This window comes from Pongo pygmaeus, chromosome 12, assembly GCF_028885625.2.
Source record: "Pongo pygmaeus isolate AG05252 chromosome 12, NHGRI_mPonPyg2-v2.0_pri, whole genome shotgun sequence".
Lineage (NCBI taxonomy): Eukaryota > Metazoa > Chordata > Mammalia > Primates > Hominidae > Pongo > Pongo pygmaeus.
Window position 1 is genome coordinate 89,005,082 of NC_072385.2, and position 20,437 is coordinate 89,025,518.

The 20,437-nt window shown below is 37.5% G+C and overlaps 1 protein-coding gene across 8 annotated transcripts in view; it reads right to left on the bottom strand.

Moving 5' to 3' along the window:
• Nucleotides 1–20,437, bottom strand: part of CAMKMT (calmodulin-lysine N-methyltransferase) — a 417,874-nt gene that overhangs the window by 60,219 nt on the left and 337,218 nt on the right. For all 8 annotated transcript variants that reach the window (XM_054473836.2, XM_054473833.2, XM_054473831.2 and 5 more), the window contains exons 4-6: nucleotides 9,017–9,077; nucleotides 7,017–7,071; nucleotides 5,898–5,961 (exon numbers count right to left, since the gene is read on the bottom strand). In XM_054473836.2, coding sequence (XP_054329811.1) covers nucleotides 5,898–5,961; nucleotides 7,017–7,071; nucleotides 9,017–9,077 — 180 coding nt within the window. The remainder of the gene's footprint in view (nucleotides 1–5,897; nucleotides 5,962–7,016; nucleotides 7,072–9,016; nucleotides 9,078–20,437) is intronic.

Sequence of the window (20,437 nt, forward strand, 5' to 3'; positions counted from 1 at the left end):
ATGGCATCCAACCGCACGCCATAATGTGCCCAGTACACCTGTAGAGTCGTATGAGTACATGACTAATCTATCAAGCAAAACATATTATTTTGTTAGTGGAGGTAATACTTTTTATAAAATAGTCTCAGGGAAGTTAAATTATATAACTCAGAAAACCTATTAATAATTTTTAGTAAACAGCTTAACACTATATACTTCTATACAATTTACAAACCTGTGACTCCAGGTGGTCAGGCTGCAGCAAACATATGTATTTATATTCTAGAAGCAATTTTTTAAATAAAAAAAATCGACAGCAGTATTTAGGCTGCTTTATTTTTAGAACTGGACAGGAAATAAGTTTTGTGGTTTAAGAAGTTTTTTTAAATATTAAAATGAGCATGAGAAGAAAAAATGTCAACAGTATATTAAAATATTACCTTAAGAGATAAATTCAGATATCCTGCTCCCCACCCTTTACTTTAGGTCAGATTTTGATGGTTCTTCTGGATGGCACTGTGTTGTCCAATAATAGATTTTATCATTCTTCTGTGTCACCTCAGGGTAATAAAGGAAATCCAATCACATTGAGTCAATATGTCCAGGATAGTGTTCAACACAACGGGCCAAATCGTGTTCTCTGAACCGCACCCACCTTCTGGAGGACTTCAGTGGGAGGGACTGGGTGCAAAGAAAGCCTTAACGTGATTTCTGATTAAATGAATACAGAGTAATTGCCTCCAATCCCCTTGTCTAGGCAACTGGACTTCCAGAGCTACAGGATATATGTTTGTGGCTAAAAAGAAACCGGAATTCTATCTCTAGGTTTTCTTCTCAAATAAAGCCCTGTTCAGAGTTAGGGCTCCATTTCAATTTTGTTTCAGTTGATTTTTATTCTTAAAAAATATTTTTATATAATAGTAATTTAAACAAATTATATACATGTTATATGTATGTATCATATTGTTAAAAACATCAGCCTCCTCCTGCAATTAGCAATTATTGATCGGTAGTTATATATACATTTTGAGAGTTGGCATGTTCTTTAAGCAAGAAAATATTTTAAAAATAATAACACTGTGATTCACAAAGCACCATTTTCTTGGTTTATGTTATCTTTATTTTCTCTGGAATACCAAAAATGAGGGTAGGAAACTATGAGATTATAATATAAACCCTATTCATTTTGATCTCTCAAGGTTTTTTTTTTTTAATGCTTAATGTGGCAATATTTGCTAATTTAAGGCTGCAAAATATTCTTAAATGTGCTTATTATTCACATGAATTGAGAAGACACCATAGAGGTACCATAAACTCTGTTAGCAATGCCAATTGTTATGTTTATGGATGAGAGGCCTTTATTTCCAGAGCATGGTAAGGAAATGCAAGATGACATTCACCAAATCATTTTAGTTTTTGGTGACCCAGAATGGTTTAAGTCGAAAAAACATAAGCTTTGAAGTCAAATTAACCTAGCTTCTAGTGCTGGTTCTGATACTTGGTGGCTGTGTGTCCTGGGGTAAATTAATCTCTCTGAGCTCCATCTCTAAAACAGAAATAATGATACCTATTTGTTAGGCTTAATGGAGTATCACGTGTGATGGGCCTGGCACATAGTAGGTGCCCAATTCATGTCAATTCATTATCTTAGTATATAATTCAGGCAAAAGCTTTGGTAGGATGAAGAGGCGGGTAAAGTAACTAACATGAGGTTTGACGGTTACACTATATTTTCTTTCCCTGCTGCTTAGAATTAATTACCTGAACCGGGCACAGTGGCTCACGCCTGTAATCCCAACACTTAGGGAAGTGGAGGCAGGAGGATAGCTTGAGCCCGGAAGTTCAAGACTGCCTGGGCAACATAGCAAGACCTCATTCTCCACAAAAAGGAGAAGAAAAAAAGTTAGAATTAATTACATGAACATTTATACTGTAGAATTTAAATAACCAAAGTTATCAAAGAACTTCTGCCCTTCACGTGTATGAACACATTCTAGCCAAGGCAAAATCTGTGTCCCACAAGGATAGGTACTAGACCTATCTTGTTCACTGTTGTATCTTTAGCACCTGTAATGACATGCCATTAATATTGGTTGAATTAATTTTAATTTAATTCCAAAAAATACATATTTGTTGCACTGCTACCCAATGTGAGGCACATGTAGTTTACTTATGACTCATCAGTAGATGGAAGCACAGCCGGCATTGGAAGAAGAAGCCTGGACACAGGAAGATGGCCCGGGATTTCCGTGTTGTCAACCATCTGTGGTACAGGCTGCACAGCCCACACGAAGCTTCACTTATTAGTTACTCAAGTCAGGGATTGTATTAAATAAAAATAATGTTAAACCAGGGGTGTCTCCTTTAAAAAGCACAGGGGATTTACCCATTTTTGGAGAATCCTAAGTTCAAGATCATGACCCACACTGTGCATACTATGGGGATAAGATGCTTACAGAGAAATGGGTCACCAAACATTGGAATTTTCTGCATAGAACTGCTAGATGTTTACTAAGGCAGGGTGTTTGTGCTAGGCACATTAGTGATTGTAGCCAGAGAGGGTTGCTCACCTTCAGGAGTTCTACTTTTATTCATTATAATTTAGAAGAGGCTTAGCATCAATAATAACTCAGTATACCATGTCTTTCTCCTATTCCTAGGTCATTGTTATCACAAGCTACAAACCTTATGGAGTAATTATTATATACGGGCAGTTGAAGATTTCTTTCTTGACACTAAAGGGGCATTGCCAAAAAAAAAAAAAAAAAAAGAAAAGGAACATGTTTCACATTATTTTAGAATAAATTTGAGAACTGGACAAACCAAATGATCTCATTTCTAATTTATCCTTTGTTCTCTTGAGGTACAGATAAAATGGCATCTGTAGGGAAAAGCAGCTCTCAGGTGTGGGGGCTTTGAGTTCGTAGACCCAGCAATGCAGTTTAAGGATCAAGGAGACCTTAGGGAAAACTACCCATGAATCTAGGAAAATATTTGTGACTTAAACATTTTTACCTCAAGTCTTAATATCTTTCCAGACATCTGTTTAATAAATCTCAGATCAACATCTAGCTTTTCAGAGTCAAGTTGGAAAACTCAAGAAGACATAGGCAATCCATTTGATACATTTTAGGGAGATAACAAATAAACTCAAAACTGGTTGACATGCTTCTGTGACATAAAGATTCAGAACCAATCCATTCATTGCCTCACATACTAAAACAAATAGAAATAATATAAAATTAAAAGGAAATATCAGGAAATGCTGGTTTTTTTTGAAAAAAGGTAAAAATCAGAATCTTAGAAGCTTAAGAGACTAAGAAGATTCAGTTGGATTCATTAAATTCAGAAGCCAAGAACAACAAAAATAATTTTTAAAATGATAAGAATAATATACAGGCCAATACTCAGATGCGATATGCCATTGCCAGGTCGATTTTCAATTACATTTCACTGATGTATTCATTTGTTTCTTAATGTGCTCATCTTGCCCATTAAGAATAATTAGCAGCTTTACTAAGAGATTTTCTGGCTTCTGGCAATGTTTCTCCCCCTTTTTTTGTTGACATCCACTTTTACTTTTTAGAAAGTAATTTTTGAATAATATCCTACAACTGCTATATAATTTAGACTTCCTAAAATTTTAAAGGAAAGATGTAAACAGTAATTTTTAAATAAGTTTGTTTCAATCTATATGCATCAATAGTATGTGATTCAGTGAATTAGTTATTCTTACAGCAAGTGGGCATGCAAATAGAAAAAAAAATCATTCATATTAACCTCAGTCAGTAAAACAGATGACAACGAATGCCAATTGTAAGCTCTGTTAGCAAATCAAGAATAACATTAGTATTAAAAGCAGGAAAAACACATTGCCAATTTTAAGGCTTTATGCATGCTTTTTCTCTTAATTAAAAAAAAATTAGATCTGGTTACAACAGAAAAAGGCATACAAACATAGAACAACTGCATGGTAAAAACTGAACTCCATCAGGAAAGTCCTAAGAGATGAAATAAAACACACTACCAATTTTGGTCTGCATCCTGAAAAGACCTACTTTATCTACTTTGTAAAGTTCTTCCCCTCCTGCCCTTTGGCACCCCGCTATATTAAACCCATTGTAAAACCCAGCACAATAAAGCACTCTCAGGGCTGAGCTTCTGAGGACCAAATGTTAAAAATCCATTTTCTTGGGAGGGGGCTGTACCAATCATTTCTTTGAAAGGCCGGCAGAATGAATACAGAATCTGAGATTTCCTCTCTGATTTCAAAAGCTGGCATGGCATCTTTGTTGTTTAAAGCAAAGGTGTGTTAATTAATGACATTAGCATCGCTTCCCTTCTTTGGAAGCTCTGTAGTTTAGCTCAATAATAATTTTAGAACAATTAGATTTACATACTGACTACAGATGTTTCCCATAGTTTGATAAAAGTTCTAATTGGTTTCTGATGCTATTAAATAAGACACCTGCTGACTTGAAAAAAACCTTAGGTTACCGGGCCCAAGCTGAAAGTTTCTGTGGCTAAAATAATCTTCTCTTGTCCAATAATCCTGCTCCCCCCACCCTCTAAAAATCCGCTGGGGCTGAGCTGGCATACCTGAGCTTCCTCTTGCTCTGTATTCCCTGACATAAGGAGGAGGAGCACAGTGAAATGATACATGGATACATGCACGAAATAACTCAGAATAAAGCAGAGTGAATGAAACAACATCCACTCATCTTCAGGAATATTTTGAAAAACTTGAGACAGTCTCAAGAACGTGATTAAAATCCTGCATTTTAAAAAAGGAAGCACCTTTTGTGATCTCTTTCCCTTGTATGAAAGGCCAAGATTGTGATTGGCTGTTTTTCCTTCCTGAATTTTTTTTAAGTCTGTCAGGCAATTAGCTGGGTGGGGCTCTGTAGAGCATACAAGTGTTACTGAACAATATTAGCTACTGTGCTTCTCGTTCCTCCTTTCTCCTGTTTGAGCAGCTTGATGAAGCTGCTGCTGCATATTTTGAAAAAATCATATGGCAGAAGTCGAAAAAGAAAATCAGAAATAGATTGTACGTAAGATGCCACAGAAATCAAAACTGCTTTGGCAGTTTAGGAGCTTAAAATTCAAATAAGTAGATTGTCTCCCTCAAAATGTAAATGTAAGGCACACCAAAAAAAAAAAAAAAATCCAAATCAAACATATCTTCCACTTTTCCTCTCAGTCTCTAACAGCTATTAACTGCCCCTGAACAAATCAGCTCGACTGCTAAAGTAGCTACATTTATGCTTGCTTTCTTAGTTAAAGTACAGTTCAATTTTCATGAACTCTGTGTACATATTAGTAAAGCATAATCTAATGGAGTTTGAACTGTAATAGCATAGCAAAAAAATAGAAATAGCTTGTATAATCCTAAATAAAATCCTAAATAAAAGGAAATAATGAAGAACTGACAGCTGTTCCAGTGGGGGATATAGGTACCCTCAGCAATTAGAGCAGGCACAATATTACACAGTACATACAATATCAAGTGCATAAATGTAATAACAAACATGAAGCTGGAAGTTAATATTTACCAGCAAAATCCAAGTACAATAAATGACAAATAATTTATTTTACACTGGCAAATTCCAATGGAAATAAAAGAACAAGAATGCTTGAAAATTATTATGAAACAAATTTTCTTATTGCCTCGGGAGGTCCACGAAACATAGGCTCCTTTAATGAGAGATGTCTATAAAAATCTATGGAAAGAAAAAAACCCACGGAGTTGTATGCAAGGAATTCATATATTTCTACTTTTTCTTAATTACTTATCATGTATGTAGGGGGGAAACTCTCTTTTAATACCCCATGCTGTCTTTCTTTATATCAATTGTTACTCAGCCGGGAAAAAGGAATGAGCACAACAAACCCGTTTTCTATCTGAATAAGGATACTTCTGATGGCCTTTTCATTCCCATCAGTTAACAGAACTTCTTTGACATCTGCAGAAATAGCAACCTGCAAAAAAAAAAAAGGGAGCACAGCAAACAATGAGCAAATATGCTTGTCTGTGTGGAAGTGAAGACAGGAGTGACAAGCCTTCAGTATCATGCTTCCTCACCTATTTCTCTGTAACAATCTTCAATCTTTTTTCATTTTATGTCTGCATTATTTTAATCATTCAATCAAATCAGTCAATACTTTTATCATTCCATTTGCGGGAGCCTCTATCTTGCTATCATTCTGTTCGGTAATTGCATTGTGACAGCGGATGATGGTATTCTGAGAGGCTTTCATTTGTGGGCTTCTGTTTATCTAGTAGAGCCATCATACAAGGCTGTCACTCTGCCTTTCAGCTTGCTTCTGTCTGACTGCCTGATGCCCTTCATATAACTTTGCATTGCAGGCAGATGGCTTTGTGAGGGTAATTTTTTTGTGAGCTTTGACATGCTCGCACATTGGGCTGTAACCTCGACACATTGTAAAAGAGCGACAGGTTTGTCAAATGCCAATCAGTGTAACAATATGCTTTTATTTGTAGAGACATAAAAACTTGTCTAATGCACTGTGCTGCTACATAATATCTCCTGAATACATGACTCAGAACCCAGAGAATGGGGAACGACGTTCCTGAATGGCCAATCTAATTCAAAAGAATCTAATTACTGAGCGCTCTGGATCATGTTTGTTGGTGTAATAATGCAGGCAAAACATTAGCAGCTATATCATGGTGCTCCAACTGTGATTCGCCGGGCTATTCCTGTATCTTAGCAAATGGGACTATAATCTGAAAAAAAAAAATGCTTTCGCTATGGCAAAGAAAGACTGTGCGAGGCCTGGAATGTCACAACAAGCAATATTGACTACACTGAGGTAAAATGTTTCTGTTCATCGAGGCAACCATAAAATCAATATGATCCGAAAGTAAGTCAATCTAGAAGGTCTCTCAAGACCCGGCAGCTTGACCGCAGCTGATGCTGTTGACGGTTCTCTGACCCAGCAGTTGGAGGCCCTGGAACATTTTTCCTTTTGTTCCTCCCTCTGAATGGGATTGGAATGGAGAAAAGACCTACCATGAGCCCAGCCAAGCATGTCATGCCACCCCCTAGCTCACACACAGCAAGGGCCCTGAAAGAGAGAAAAGAAATGGTAGAACCCATACAAATTAGATGAAAATGGTCAGAGAGAGATATATGTTACAAGAACAAATTGCCATCTGCAGTAAGAACGGCGCTACCAGGAAGTTGTAGAGACATGACTAGGCTACCTCATGTCGTTTTGCGTTTTAAAAATAATTATGAAATAGAAAAGTCACAAAGCAGGCAAATCAGTGGGGGTTCCCTCATTAGTGTTCACTGCAACATTACCACCGCTGAGCTGAAAAATCTGAGAAGGTTCCCTTTTTTTCCCTTGTCAATGGCGCTGTCTTTTAGAACTAAACTAGCTAGAGTAGCGAAAGATAATTGTTAGGAAAGGATAACACTGTTAATCCACATTCATTCCTTCAAAAACAGTTAGACAAGTAAATGAAGAATATATATAAGTGTGTATATACCTATATTATAGTTACATACAAACAACACACACAAAATAAATAGATGCAATCCTGAATTAAAAAAAAAAATTCTTAAACAAACTGAAACATTTTGGAAAGCTGAACAGTCCCCAAAAAGAACAATTACACAAAGAGCATTTAGCAATTAACACTTAAATCACAATTGACCCCAACACAACACAGTGAATAAACAATGCAGGGACATAATATGGTTAAGCCAGCAAACCCAGGCTAAAGTAATGACCGGGCTCTGACTTCACAGCTCAAAAGTAAAGCGGCTCAGAGTTAAAGCCGACAGTCTAGGGTGGCACTCTGCACTTACCTTCCCCTTTGTGCCTAAATATCAGCCCTCAACGTGTGACATTCTCACCCTGGCCCACTGCTCGCTGATTGGAGCTCCAGTCAAGCTGAAGTACAGCGAGATGAGCAAATGCCAGACTTCCAGGGCAGCTCTGCAGCCTACATTCAAAATTGCCCTGTTCTTATTTATATGCTTAGACTCTTAGGATTGTTTCCTCTTCCCAGTTTGGGAAGTTTATTACCTCAAGAGGAGAAAAAAAGCAAAATTAAAAGGGAGGGAGAGGTGGGAAGAGGGGGAAAGGGAGGAGAAGAAGCCAAGCAAGGACATTAATATTTCAAAACACACTTAATGAGTGTTTGGTTGTTCAAAGCAATTATAGACTGGTTGGTAAATATGGACCCACAGAACTTAAAAAAACACATATTATTGACCCAATCTTGTAAGTACATACGGTTAAAACACACGCTATGATCACTAGTGGCTTATCTGGAATCATAATGAGCTATTCAGGAAGTATATATTGAATGACTTTTATAAAATGAGAATTAAAATGGAAAACCTATATTTTCTGGGTCTACCAAACATCTTTAGAATTTTAAAATAAAGTTTTTTTTTTTTCCTAAATTCCATCCATGAGTTTGATCTGTAATGCACACTAACAGTTGAAAACACTTATTTCCGTAGCATGAATCTGTAATGGTAATTTGTAGTTCACAAATACATATTGTTAGACATATAAAAATACCTTTAAAACCAGGGGTGGGATGGCATCTTTAAATAATAGCTGTGAGGTATTTATTTATCAGACATTCTGTAGTGACTTCCCCAGCAGAAGTTTAAAGAATGTCTTTATTGGTTTTTTGTTGTTTTTTTTAACCTTCACAATCAGTAAGGATTGATTGGAGCTTCACTTTTGTTTCCCCCAAATCAAAGTGAAATAAAATGCCTTGAGTGGAAATCAAAAGCCTTTGACATATAGCAAAAATCTTGCTGTGCAATATTAGTACCCAAGGCAATTCAGATTTCACTTGAGAAGCAACATGTGTTCACTGTGAACTTTTTCCCCTTTCTTTCTGTTTTCCTTTTCTTCCTTTCTGTTTTCCTTTTTTTATATTTTTTCTAACAATTTAATTTGAAGAATGTAATCATGACAATTTTTAATATGTTGATTCAATATCCATGATGGGCTAAAAAATATCTTAAGTGCAGCTCTGTACCTGAATATATTATTGTGCTTGAGGCAGTAGTAAGCCAAAACCTCTTCAGATGGCCAGATGCCTAGAAAACACAAGAGGATAAACCTTTTGATTATAGAAGTCATTCTTTTAAGAAATGGCTTTTAAAAATAATGTTCAGTACAAGCTATTTCAACTTCAATCAAACAACATTGTTATTACTTATAATATGTCATGTCACGAGTGTCTTTTATTGTTGTTATTTTTATAGTGGTAAGATTTATAACTCTTTCCCCAAGGATAAGAGAAAAATATCCTAAATAAATTATACTAAATTTTGATCACAAGATAGCCAAAACAGTAACAACCAAAATCACAAATATCAAAAGTTAAATTTTGATGGTACTTCACATAGATCTTCATCTTGTGCACATAAAATTAATTAGTATCAGTTGAAGACTTACTTATATATGCAGCCCATATTAGGCAAAAATAAATGGGACGATCACACACAGGAGCAAACAAAACCACTGAAGTCACTACTTTTTTGTTTGATTCCATGCTAATATTTTTAAACATGCACAATTCTGTCTTTTTTTTTTTCTTTAGACAGAGTCTCGCTCTGTCACCAGGCTGGAGTGCAGTGGTGAGATCTCAGCTCACTGTAAAGTCCGCCTCCTGGATTCAAGTGATTCTCCCACCTCAGCCTCCTGAGTAGCTGAGATTACAGGTGCACACCACCACACCCAGCTAATTTTTGTATTTTCAGTAGAGACTGGGTTTCACCATGTTGGTCAAGCTGGTCTCGAACTCCTGACCTCATGATCTGCCCATCTTGGCCTCCCAAAGTGCTGGGATTACAGGTGTGAGCTACCACTCCTGGCCACAATTAAGTCTTTCTTCAGTTAAATAAAATCAAACTGGAGTATAAGATTAAGAAATTTTAATTTCACCAACTTTGGTACATCTTTAAATTTAACAATAATTCTACCTGCTAAATTGCATGGACGGACATTTTCTAAAATTATCATCCATAAATCACTGATTTCAAATATTTAGTCTTCATGAATGGATATGAATTGCTTAAAGAGAAGACGAACATGCTTGGAAATTATAGTTTCTAGTTGTTATCACAGGATGGTAGGATTATAAGTGTTTTTAATTTTTTTCTTTATGCTTTTTTGTATTTTCCAAAATTTTTACAATAAACATATATTACCCTTATAATTAGAATAAACTATAACCTTATAAAAATTATGTTTTCCCCCATTTAATCAGACTCAAAGATCAGGCAGAGCACCAGGCATCTTGCACTTCCTGAGGCTGAGAGCACCATGCAGTCCTGGGAATGCGTGGCAAATGTTCTCTGACTCAACACCAAGCACTCTGCTGATGGGTCTTAATGCAAGGTTGAAACATCTAAAAAAGGCTTAATTTTTTTCCTCTAGATGAACCTCCAACTTTGAGGAGTAAGAAATCCAAACATTTCAGAGAAGAGGATGTCAAAGAAATGTTAAGTAAACTCCTAAGAGATTCAGGGGGTAAATATATAAACAACAAAGAGGTGTCTCCATAGAGCATTTGTTGCAGGGAAGCCCAGTCAGGTGTACACATTACCTCACCCTCTCTGGCATTTCTGGTAGGAATGACAGCTTGAGGGAGAAACAAGGAAAACCAGCAAGAAGTGTTTGGAGTCATATTTAAGAGGAAAGTCAGAGAGGCAGTGGAGTGTGGTAGTTAAGATCACAGATATTTTGGAACCAGACTTATTGGGCTCCAGTGCCAGCTCTGCCATTCCCTTGTGGAATGACCTTGGACAGGTTACTTAACCTCCCTATCCCTCATGCTCCTCATTTGTAAAATATCCTTGCAGTATTGTCAACCTCACAGGATTGGCCTGAGAGTTAGATGAGTAAAATACATGCCTATGTTTAGAAGGGTTCCTAACACATAATAAGCTCAAAGAAAAAGAAAGCGTTGTTAATGTTATTCTCCAGCGAAGAGGGATGGAAGAGTGGAAGAGAGAATATGTGAATCCAAAATTATTATCCCAATAACCAGAAAAATGGAAAACCATTTTGACCTGTTACCCCAAATCCTAATACCTGTCATATCTCCACATAAAAATAACTCTATAAAGATCAAAGTATAAATAAAAGTCTCTGAAGGAAGAGCATAAGACAATGCTCTACACCAAGTGAATATAATCACCACTATAATGAATTTCTTTATGCCTTTAGCTTGAGGTTTAAAAAAATGATAGACAAAGAGTATCTAACTAAAATTTAAGCCTTAATTAAGTACAAAAATGCAACTTCCAAAATGCAGTCTTTTGTAATAGTTTTACAATTGTCTCAAAAAATTATAGAGGCTGATTTTAAACAAAATTACATACAAAGAACAAAGTAAAAAAAAAAAAATCACGTAAAATGTGACCACTAGGATATAATCACTGTTAACATTTTGGACATCATCTCAAAAGATCTTTCTAGGCAAACAGATATTTTACACCAATGGGATCTTTTCATGAAGATATTCAATAACTTGATTTTCCCTCATTCAATATGTGGTAGCTAGCTTTACATGAAAATAAAAATGTACTTTACCTGCATCATTATTTATAATGATTGCTTAGACATTCTATGTGTGCATCAGAATTCATTTAACCACTTTCCTCTTGATAGACATTTAAGTTAGTTTCAAAGTTGTTGATATGATGAGATTATTGTGTTGATGCAAAAGTAATTGTGGTTTTTGCCATTAACATCAACAGTAGTACAATATGACAACCCATCTTTTCCCAACCTATGGTTTTCGCCTTAGGTCAAATACTAGGAAATGGGATATCTGGTCAGAGGTTACATATATTTCACATTTTAATATATCAAACTGACCTCCATAAAATGTGTACCAAGTTACACTCCTAATCAGAGTGTTCGTTTCCTCAAAGCCTTGCCCAGATAGGATTTTTTCAACATACTAATTTTTGCTAATCTAAGTTTTTAAAAGTTATCTCAGTGAAAATCAAAACCTAAATGAGATACCACTTCACACCCACTAGGATGGCTACAATCAAACAGTCAGGTTATAACGAATGTTGGGCTGGTGAGGATGTGGAGAAATTGGAACCCTCATGCGCTGCTGGTGGGAATGTAAAATCATGTAGCCACTTTGGAAAATTGTGTAGCAGTTCCTTAAAAGGTTAAATGTAGATTATAATATGACCCAGCAATTCCACTGCTACCCAAGATAAATCAAAATATGTCCAACAAAAACTTGTACACGAATGCTCATAGCAGCATTGTTCTCAATAGCCCAAAAGTGGAAATAACCCAAATGTCCATCAACTGACTAACGGATAAATAAAATGTGGTACGTCCATACAATGGATTATTATTTGACAATAAAAGAAGAACTGATACATGCTACAACATAGATGGGACTTGAAAACGTTATATAGGCAATACCCCATTTTATTGCAGCTTTCTTTATTGTGCTTTGTAGATGCTGCATATCTACAGTTTTACAAATTGAAGGTTTGTGGCAACCCTGCACTGAGCAAGTCCACTGGTGCCATTTTTCCAACAGCATGTGCTCAACTAGTGTCTCTGTGACAGATTTTGGTCATTCTCACAATATTTCAAAATTTTTCATTATTACTATATCTGTTACGGTGAAGTGTGATCAATGACCTTTGACGTTACTATGGTAATTGTTTTGGGGCGGCATGAATTGCGTCCATATAAGATAGCTAGCAAGCTTAATCAATAAATCTTGTGTGTGCTCTCCACAACTCCACCAGTTGGCATTCCCCCATCTCTCTCCCTCTCCCCAGGCCTCCCTATTATTAGCCTAATTAATAAACCTACAATGGTCTCTACGTGTTCAAGTGAAAGGAATCGTTGCATGTCTCTCACTTTAAATCAAAAGCTAGAAATGATTCCACTTAATGGAGAAGGCATGTTGAAAGCTGAGATAGGTTGAAAGCTGAGATAGGTTGAAAGCTGAGATAGGCTGGAAGCTAGGCCTCTTGCACTAAACAGACAAGTTGTGAATGTAAAAGAAAAGTTCTTGAAGGAACTTAAAAGTATTACTCCAGTGAACACACAAATGATAAGAAGGTGAAACAGCCTTATTGCTGATATGGAGGAAGTTTTAGTGGTCTGGATAGATCAAACCAGCCACAACATTCCCTTAAGCCAAAGCCCAATCCAGAGCAAGGCCCTAACTCTTCAATTCTATGAAGGCTGAAGGTGAGGAATCTGCAGAAGAAAAGTTTGAAGCTAGTGGAGGTTAGTTCAAGATGTTTAAATAAAGATGCCATTTCTGTAACATAAAAGTGCAAGGCAAAGCAGTAAGTGCTGATGTAGAAGCTGTAGCAAGTTATCCAGAAGATGTAGCTAAGATCACTGATGAAGGTGACTACACTAACCAACAGATTTTCAATGCAGACAAACATTGGAAGCCTTCCATTGGAAGCAGATGCCATCTAGGACTTTGGTAGCTAGAGAGAATTCACTGCCTGTCTTCAAAGATCCAAAGGACAGGCTGAGTCTGTTGTTAGGGGCTAGTGTGGCTGGTGACTAAGTTGATGCCAATGCTCATTCACCATTCTGAAAATCATAGTGCCCTTAAGAATTATGCTAAATCTAGCCTGGCTCAGTGGCAGGTGCCTATCAGGCTACTCAGGAGGGTGAGGAAGGAGGATTGCTTGAGTAAGCCCAGGAGTTCGAGGCTGTAGTGGGCTATGATTCAATATGTGAATAGCCACTGCACTCCACCCTGGACAACATAGTGAGACCCTGTCTCTTAAAAAAAATAAGAGAAAAGGAATTATGCTAAATCTACTCTGCTTATGCTCTATAAATGGAACAATAAAGCCTGGATGATAGTACATCTGCTTATAGCATGGTTTACCGAATATTTTAAGCTCACTGCTAAGACCTACTGCTCCGAAAAAAAGCAATTCCCTTCAAAATATTATATATTGCTCATTGACAATGCACCTGGTCACCAAAGGGCTCTGATGGAGATATACAAGGAGATTAATGTTGTTTCCATGCCTGCTAACACAGCATCCATTCTGTAGTCCATGAATCAAGGAGTAATTTTGGCTTTCAAATCTTATTATTTCAGAAATACATTTCATAAGGATATAGCTGCCAAATACAGTGATTCTTCTGATGCATCTGAGCAAAGTCAGTTGAAAATCTTCTGGAAAGGACTCACTATTCTAGATGCCATTAAGAACATTCGTGAGTCATGGGAGGAGTTCAAAATATCAGTGTTAACAGGAGTTGGAAGAAGTTGATTTCAGCATTCGTGGATGATTTTGAGAGGTGGAAATAGCAAGAGAACTAGAATGAGAAATGGAGCCTGAAGACGTGACTGAATTGCTGCAATCTCATGATCAAACCTGAAAGGATGAGGAGTTCCTTCTTACGCATGGGTAAAGAAGGTAGTTTCTTGAGATGGAATCAATTCCTGGTGAAGGTGCTGTGAACACTGTCGAAATTACAACAGAGGATTTAGAATATTACATAAACTGAGTTGATAAAGCAGTGGCAGGGTTTGAGAGGACTGACTCCAATTTTGAAAGAAGTTCTACTGTGGGTAAAATGCTGTCAAATAGCATCGCACACTACAGAGAAATCTTTCCTGAAAGGAAGAGTCAACCAACGTGGCAAACTGCATTGTCTTATTTTAAGAAATTGCCACAGCCACCCTAACTTTCAGCAACCATCACCCTGATCAGTTAGCAGCCATCATCAAGGCAAGACCCTCTACCAGCAAAAAGGTTACAACTCACAGAAAGCTCAGATGATCATTAGTATTTTTTAGCAATAAAGTATTTTAGTAAAGTATGTGCATTCTTTTAGACATAATGCTATTGCACACTTAAGCTACAGTATAGTGCAAACTTTTATATGCACCAGGAAAGCAAAGAATCTGTGTGACTTACTTTATTGTGATATTCACTTAATTGCAGTGGTCTGGAACCAAACCCTCAATATCTCCAAGGTATGCCTGTACTGAGTGAAAGAAACCAGTTACAAAGGACCACATGTTGTATGTTTTTATTTATATGAAATATCCAGAATACGTATATTCATAAAGATGGAGTGTGGCATGGTAACTGCCCAGGGCAACGACGGTTAGGTGTAAATGGAGCATGACTGCCAATGGGTATAAGGTTTCTTTTGGAGGTGACAAAATGTTCTAAAATTGTGGTGACAGTTGCACAACTGTGTGAATACACTAAACACCACTGGATGAATTATATGGTATGTGAATTATATCTCAATAAAGCTGCTACTTTTCAAAGTTTTCCCATTCTTATTTGTGGGAATAAAATGGCCTTTCAAAAAGATTTTCTTTTCAAATTAGTTATAGAGACACATAGTTTAAAGAGCCATTGGGATCTATTAGAATGGCTAAGACAAACAGTAGTACCCAGCCCCTTTCCCCAGTATTTCTGCTTCCCCAGAAACTATTACTTTCAACTCTTTTAGCTAACTCTTCTGGTAATTGTGTCTATATTTCTACATAATAAGTTTGTATTGTTGCTTCTTGATTTTTCAGTTTCAGGCAAAATCTACTGAACCCTCACTGTGCAAAATTAGCATTTTTTGCTTTTATCTCTATTCCTCTTCCCACATCACACATGTGCGACCCTTATCCACCCCACACCATCTGCTTAATATTATATTTTAATATTACAATAATAGTTATAATGTTAAAATTTTGGTAAGATCACTCCCCAGTTGATTTCAGTATGACTATGAAATAAAACAGCTATGTAGTAAACTATGATTGTTTTTCCTTTCATGCACACATTTTTGTTTTCTCTGGAGTTTATAAAGATCTTTTCCCCCCTCATTTGCTAAGATTTTTATGCAACCTCAAACTCCAGTTGTCAATTTCTCCTCTCAATACATTCATTCACAATGGGGGTTCTATCAACCTTATGAGGAAATCTCTCCTGTTATCTTCTGACCTGCCTTAGTCTGGACTGAATGCCCTCTATGCTTGGTACACAGCTGACAGCCTAATCTTCACTATCATCCCAGGCTCCTTTTGCCTTTCTCCTGGGTTCCATCTCTTGTTTCCTCTACCCATTGTCTTCCTCTTTCTTGGTTTATTCCCTCATTTTAGTGTAACACATCCTCCAGTAGTTTCTTGAAAAAGGGGGTATGAGAGGTAAATGTTTAAGAACTTGCATGATTCAGTGGGTAATTTCAACCCAGAAACTCCGTGTTCTTCAGTTCTTGGAAAGTTTCTTACAAAGTATCATCGATTATTTCCTTATCTCCATATTTCTCTGTTCTCTTCTTCTGGAACTGTTATTATTTGGATGTTGAATCTCCTGAAATCATCCTCTTATTTTAAAAAATCTTTTCTTTCTTGCTTTGCATCTCTTATTGTTTTCTACTTTCTTGGAAATGTCCTCAACTTTATCTTCTAACCTTTTTATTGTTCTTTTAATATATGCTATTGTTATTGATGGTCATTCTCTGAATTTTTCTTTTATATAGCATCCTATTCCTGTTTCATGAATGCAATGTCTTAATTATTTGAAAATATTAATTATAGTTTCTTTTAAGTTTTCTCATCTTTATAAAGTCTGTTTTCTTCAAGTTGTTTTTTTCTGTTTCTTGATTTTGTTATCTGTCACATTAAAAGCTTCCCTCAGGTATCTAGTAATTCTGGAAGTAAAGAAGGCTGAGTGTAGGTGAGTGGGGTGAGGGTGTGGGGCTCAGCATTCAGTCTGCATATGTTCACTTAGTCACTCCACCTGGCTTTTCGTATTCTCTGCTTTCAATTGTACCTGGTGTCTCCCAACCCCAAAATCCCCAGTTTAACCCTCTCCAAAGAATAAACCTCCAGTTTTTTGTTGGAGTAGAGGGAAAATAGTTGCCCAGTCGCCTGAAATGGGGATATAACTACTTCTTAAACAACTTTCAATCAATTCTCCTTAGTTTCATCCCCTTCAACTCCTTCTTTTAGAAGTACAACTGCCCCTCAGTATTTGTGGGGGATTAGTTCTAGGACTCCTCCACTCCATACCAAAATTTGCAGATATTAAAGTCCCTTATATAACATGATGTAGTATTTGCATGCATATCCGATATAAGTGCTATGTAAATATTTGCTGTAATGTTTTTAAACATTTTTAGCCGGGCGCAGTGGCTCACGCCTGTAATCCTAGCACTTTGGGATGCTGAGGCAGGCAGATCACTTAAGGTCAGGAGCTCAAGACCACCCTGGCCAACATAGTGAAACCCCGTTTCTACTAAAAATACAAAAATTAGCCAGGCATAGTGGTGTATGCCTATAATTCCAGTTACTCGGGAGGCTGAGGCAGGAAAATCACCTGAACCTGGGAGTTGGAGGTTGCAGTGAGCCGAGATCATGCCACTCCACTCCAGCCTGGGTGACAGAGTGAGACCCTGTCTCAAAAAATAAAATAAAATAAAAATTTTTGTGTTATTTTTAGTCTTTTTTTTTGGAATATTTTGGATCAGAGGTTGGCTGAATCCTCAGATGCAGAATCCATGGATATGGAGAACCAGCTACATCTGATGCCACCAATTTTTGAGCCTTTCAAGGCTCCAGAAGTTTAAATTGGGTTGATTCTCAGCTTTGCCAACTGCTGGCTTTCTCATATCTGCTAAGCCAATGCATTTGCCTTCCAGCTTCCGAAATTTTATTGCTATTGCATGCTGCCCCTTAAAATGGCGATTGTGTCATTCACGTGGGTTTATGCCTTAAAAACATCCCTATGTAGAGGTTTAGTGAGGTTTCTTAAAGGAATGCATTGTTCAGTCTCCAAGTTTACCTGAAACCTAGAAATGTATGGTCTTTTGAATATAGCTTTGTAGGACAGTTCTGGAATCCAAGACATATTCTTATCTCTTCCAGAGTACATTTTAGCATCAATGCTTTAAGCTCAGAACGGTGGGGTTTCATTAACTCATTCTGGAAGAATAGTGAGTAGGGGGACTTCATAGACTAGAGAGAAATTCATTGGAAAGGTGGTGAGAATAATTTTTAGAAGAAGGACATACAAGACGAGAACACTAATGATGAGATCCCAAGGTTCTTATGTTCCCTTAATAATATTATAGTACTATGGTTATTCACTGGGTGATGAAATAATCTGTACATCAGACCCCTGTGACATGCAATTTATCTGTATAACAAACCTGCACATGTACCCCTGAACTTAAAATAAAAGTTTAAAAAACAGATTATAATGCTTATCTGAAAATTATAGCACTTCTGCTACATTATTGACATCACTCAATGAAGTGTTGCAGAATGCCCAAAGTGGCATTTACAGTAGCTAAAGTGTTAATCTAAAAAAGCATCCCCAAACTTTTAAAGTAATAATTCATTCTAGATAAAGTATTCTCTAAACACATTATAAAAGTTATTACGAAGCATATCATTTCCTATTCTTTAGTGCTTTCTGTATAAATCAAATGTGTTTATTTCATAGGAGGAAAGGCCTCCTTCATCCTTTGGGCCTCCATAAAAGCACTGGCTAAACAAGAGTTCTGTCTGGAAGAGTACTACACTATACTTGCATATCTATGGTCATTTTGTTTTATCACATTTCTTTCGAACAAAGGCTTGGTTCCCTGCAGTTGCCTCTGTCAGAACTGGGCCTGCTGAACTTGTCAGACTTTAGAAAGCCTATAGCCAGCCAACACTAAAACAGCTGTCTGTGTAGCAAGGGTGAGGTGGAAAACTGGCAATGTGATCTGCTTAATATATGCAACCACTTTGTTGTTGTTATTGTTAGTGAAGTAGCTAGTTTTGAATTATTTTATTTTATTTTTGGAGACAGGATCTCACTCTGTCACCCAGGCTGGAGTGCAGTGGCACTGTCATGGCTCACTGCAGCCTAGACTTCCTAGGCTCGGGTGATTCTCTCCCAAGTAGCTGGGACTACAGGTGTGCACCAGCACACCCAGCTAATTTTTCTATTTTTGGTAGAGATAGGGTTTCACTATGTTACTCAGGCTGGTCTCGAACTCCTGGGCTCAAGTGATCCTCCTGCCTCAGCCTCCCAAAGTGCTGGGATTACAGGCGTGAGCCACCGCACCCGGCCTAGAATTATTTTAAATGTCAAGTTTCATAGTTAATCTGGAAACAAACAGCACAACTATGATTAACCTGAAGACTGAGCAAATCCTAAAATTCAGTAACCCGAGGATCCAGCTAAGCTTGGGGCCTTCTAGATCAGTTCCATTTGCAAGCTTTTCACTTCTCACAGTTCGTCCTGGAGGACAGTCCTAAGGCTTTGATCGACAGCATCCAACAAGCAGCACTGCTGGCCCTCTCCTCCCCACCAACTGCTCGTACTTGCTCCATGATGACAACACATCCAGCTCTCACAGCAGACATACAGCTTTTCTGTGATCAGCTGATGTCCATCGAAGCAGCACCTTTCTCTAGCTCCCTCAAGGTAAGTGATCAAGCCTATCACACAGGAGTCAGTAAAAAAAGGCCTCTCTCAAATCTGAGACTCAAGTGGAGAAGCCAACACACACTTAGCTAAGCCATCAAACCTTCTGGAAGAATAAATGCACTGGTAGATGTTACTAAAAAGAAAAGCTGCTCATGTTGGAATGAGTATGGAAGCTTCCTGGGCTCATTTCAGTGTTTGTACTCTGTCTCCTTTTCTTTTAATCCAACTCACATTTCTGCTTTGTCACTGATGTGTCAACCCAGTGCAGAAATCCACAAGAGGACTACTGAATGCTCCTCAAATATTTATTGGGCATCTACAATGTTTCGGGCCCTGTGGATCAACAGGGATGGAGATAGCACGGTCACTGGGGCTTCAGTCTAGTTTGAGACCCAGAGGGGGAAGAGCCCAATAGAGAAGGAGGAGGAGGACAAAGTGGAAGAAGTGGTCCACAGAAGGGGAGCTCCATGAAACAAAGTTTTAAGAAGAGGGCTTAATGTTGTAGGAATGGAAATAAGGTCAGTGGAGCTCTAGAATAAATGAGAAAGGAAGAGAGTAATACAAGATAAGACTGGAGGAGGGGTGGTTAGGGGCCAGACCCCTTAGGCCCAGAGGCCATGTTAAGAATTTTAAGTCACACCTTAGAATAAATGATATGTTTTAGGCAGCATAGTGGTATGACCAGATTTATAATACAGTTTAGAAGGTAATTCTGGCTACTCTAAGAAATTAGATGAAAGGGGGCAAGAGGAGGCAGAGAGAAGCTAGGCAGGAGGCTACTACTAATATCCAGATGAGAGCTGGTGGTGGCTTGGGTGATGGTTAGCAGAGATGAAGAAAAGTGGAAAGATCTGAGATATATTTAGAAGGTACACTGACAAGACTTACTAGTTAATTAGATGAAGGGGGTGGTAAGGGAGAGGGAAGTGTCAAGTATGACTTAGGTTTATGGCATGAATAAGTGGGCGGATGATGTACAGCAGACG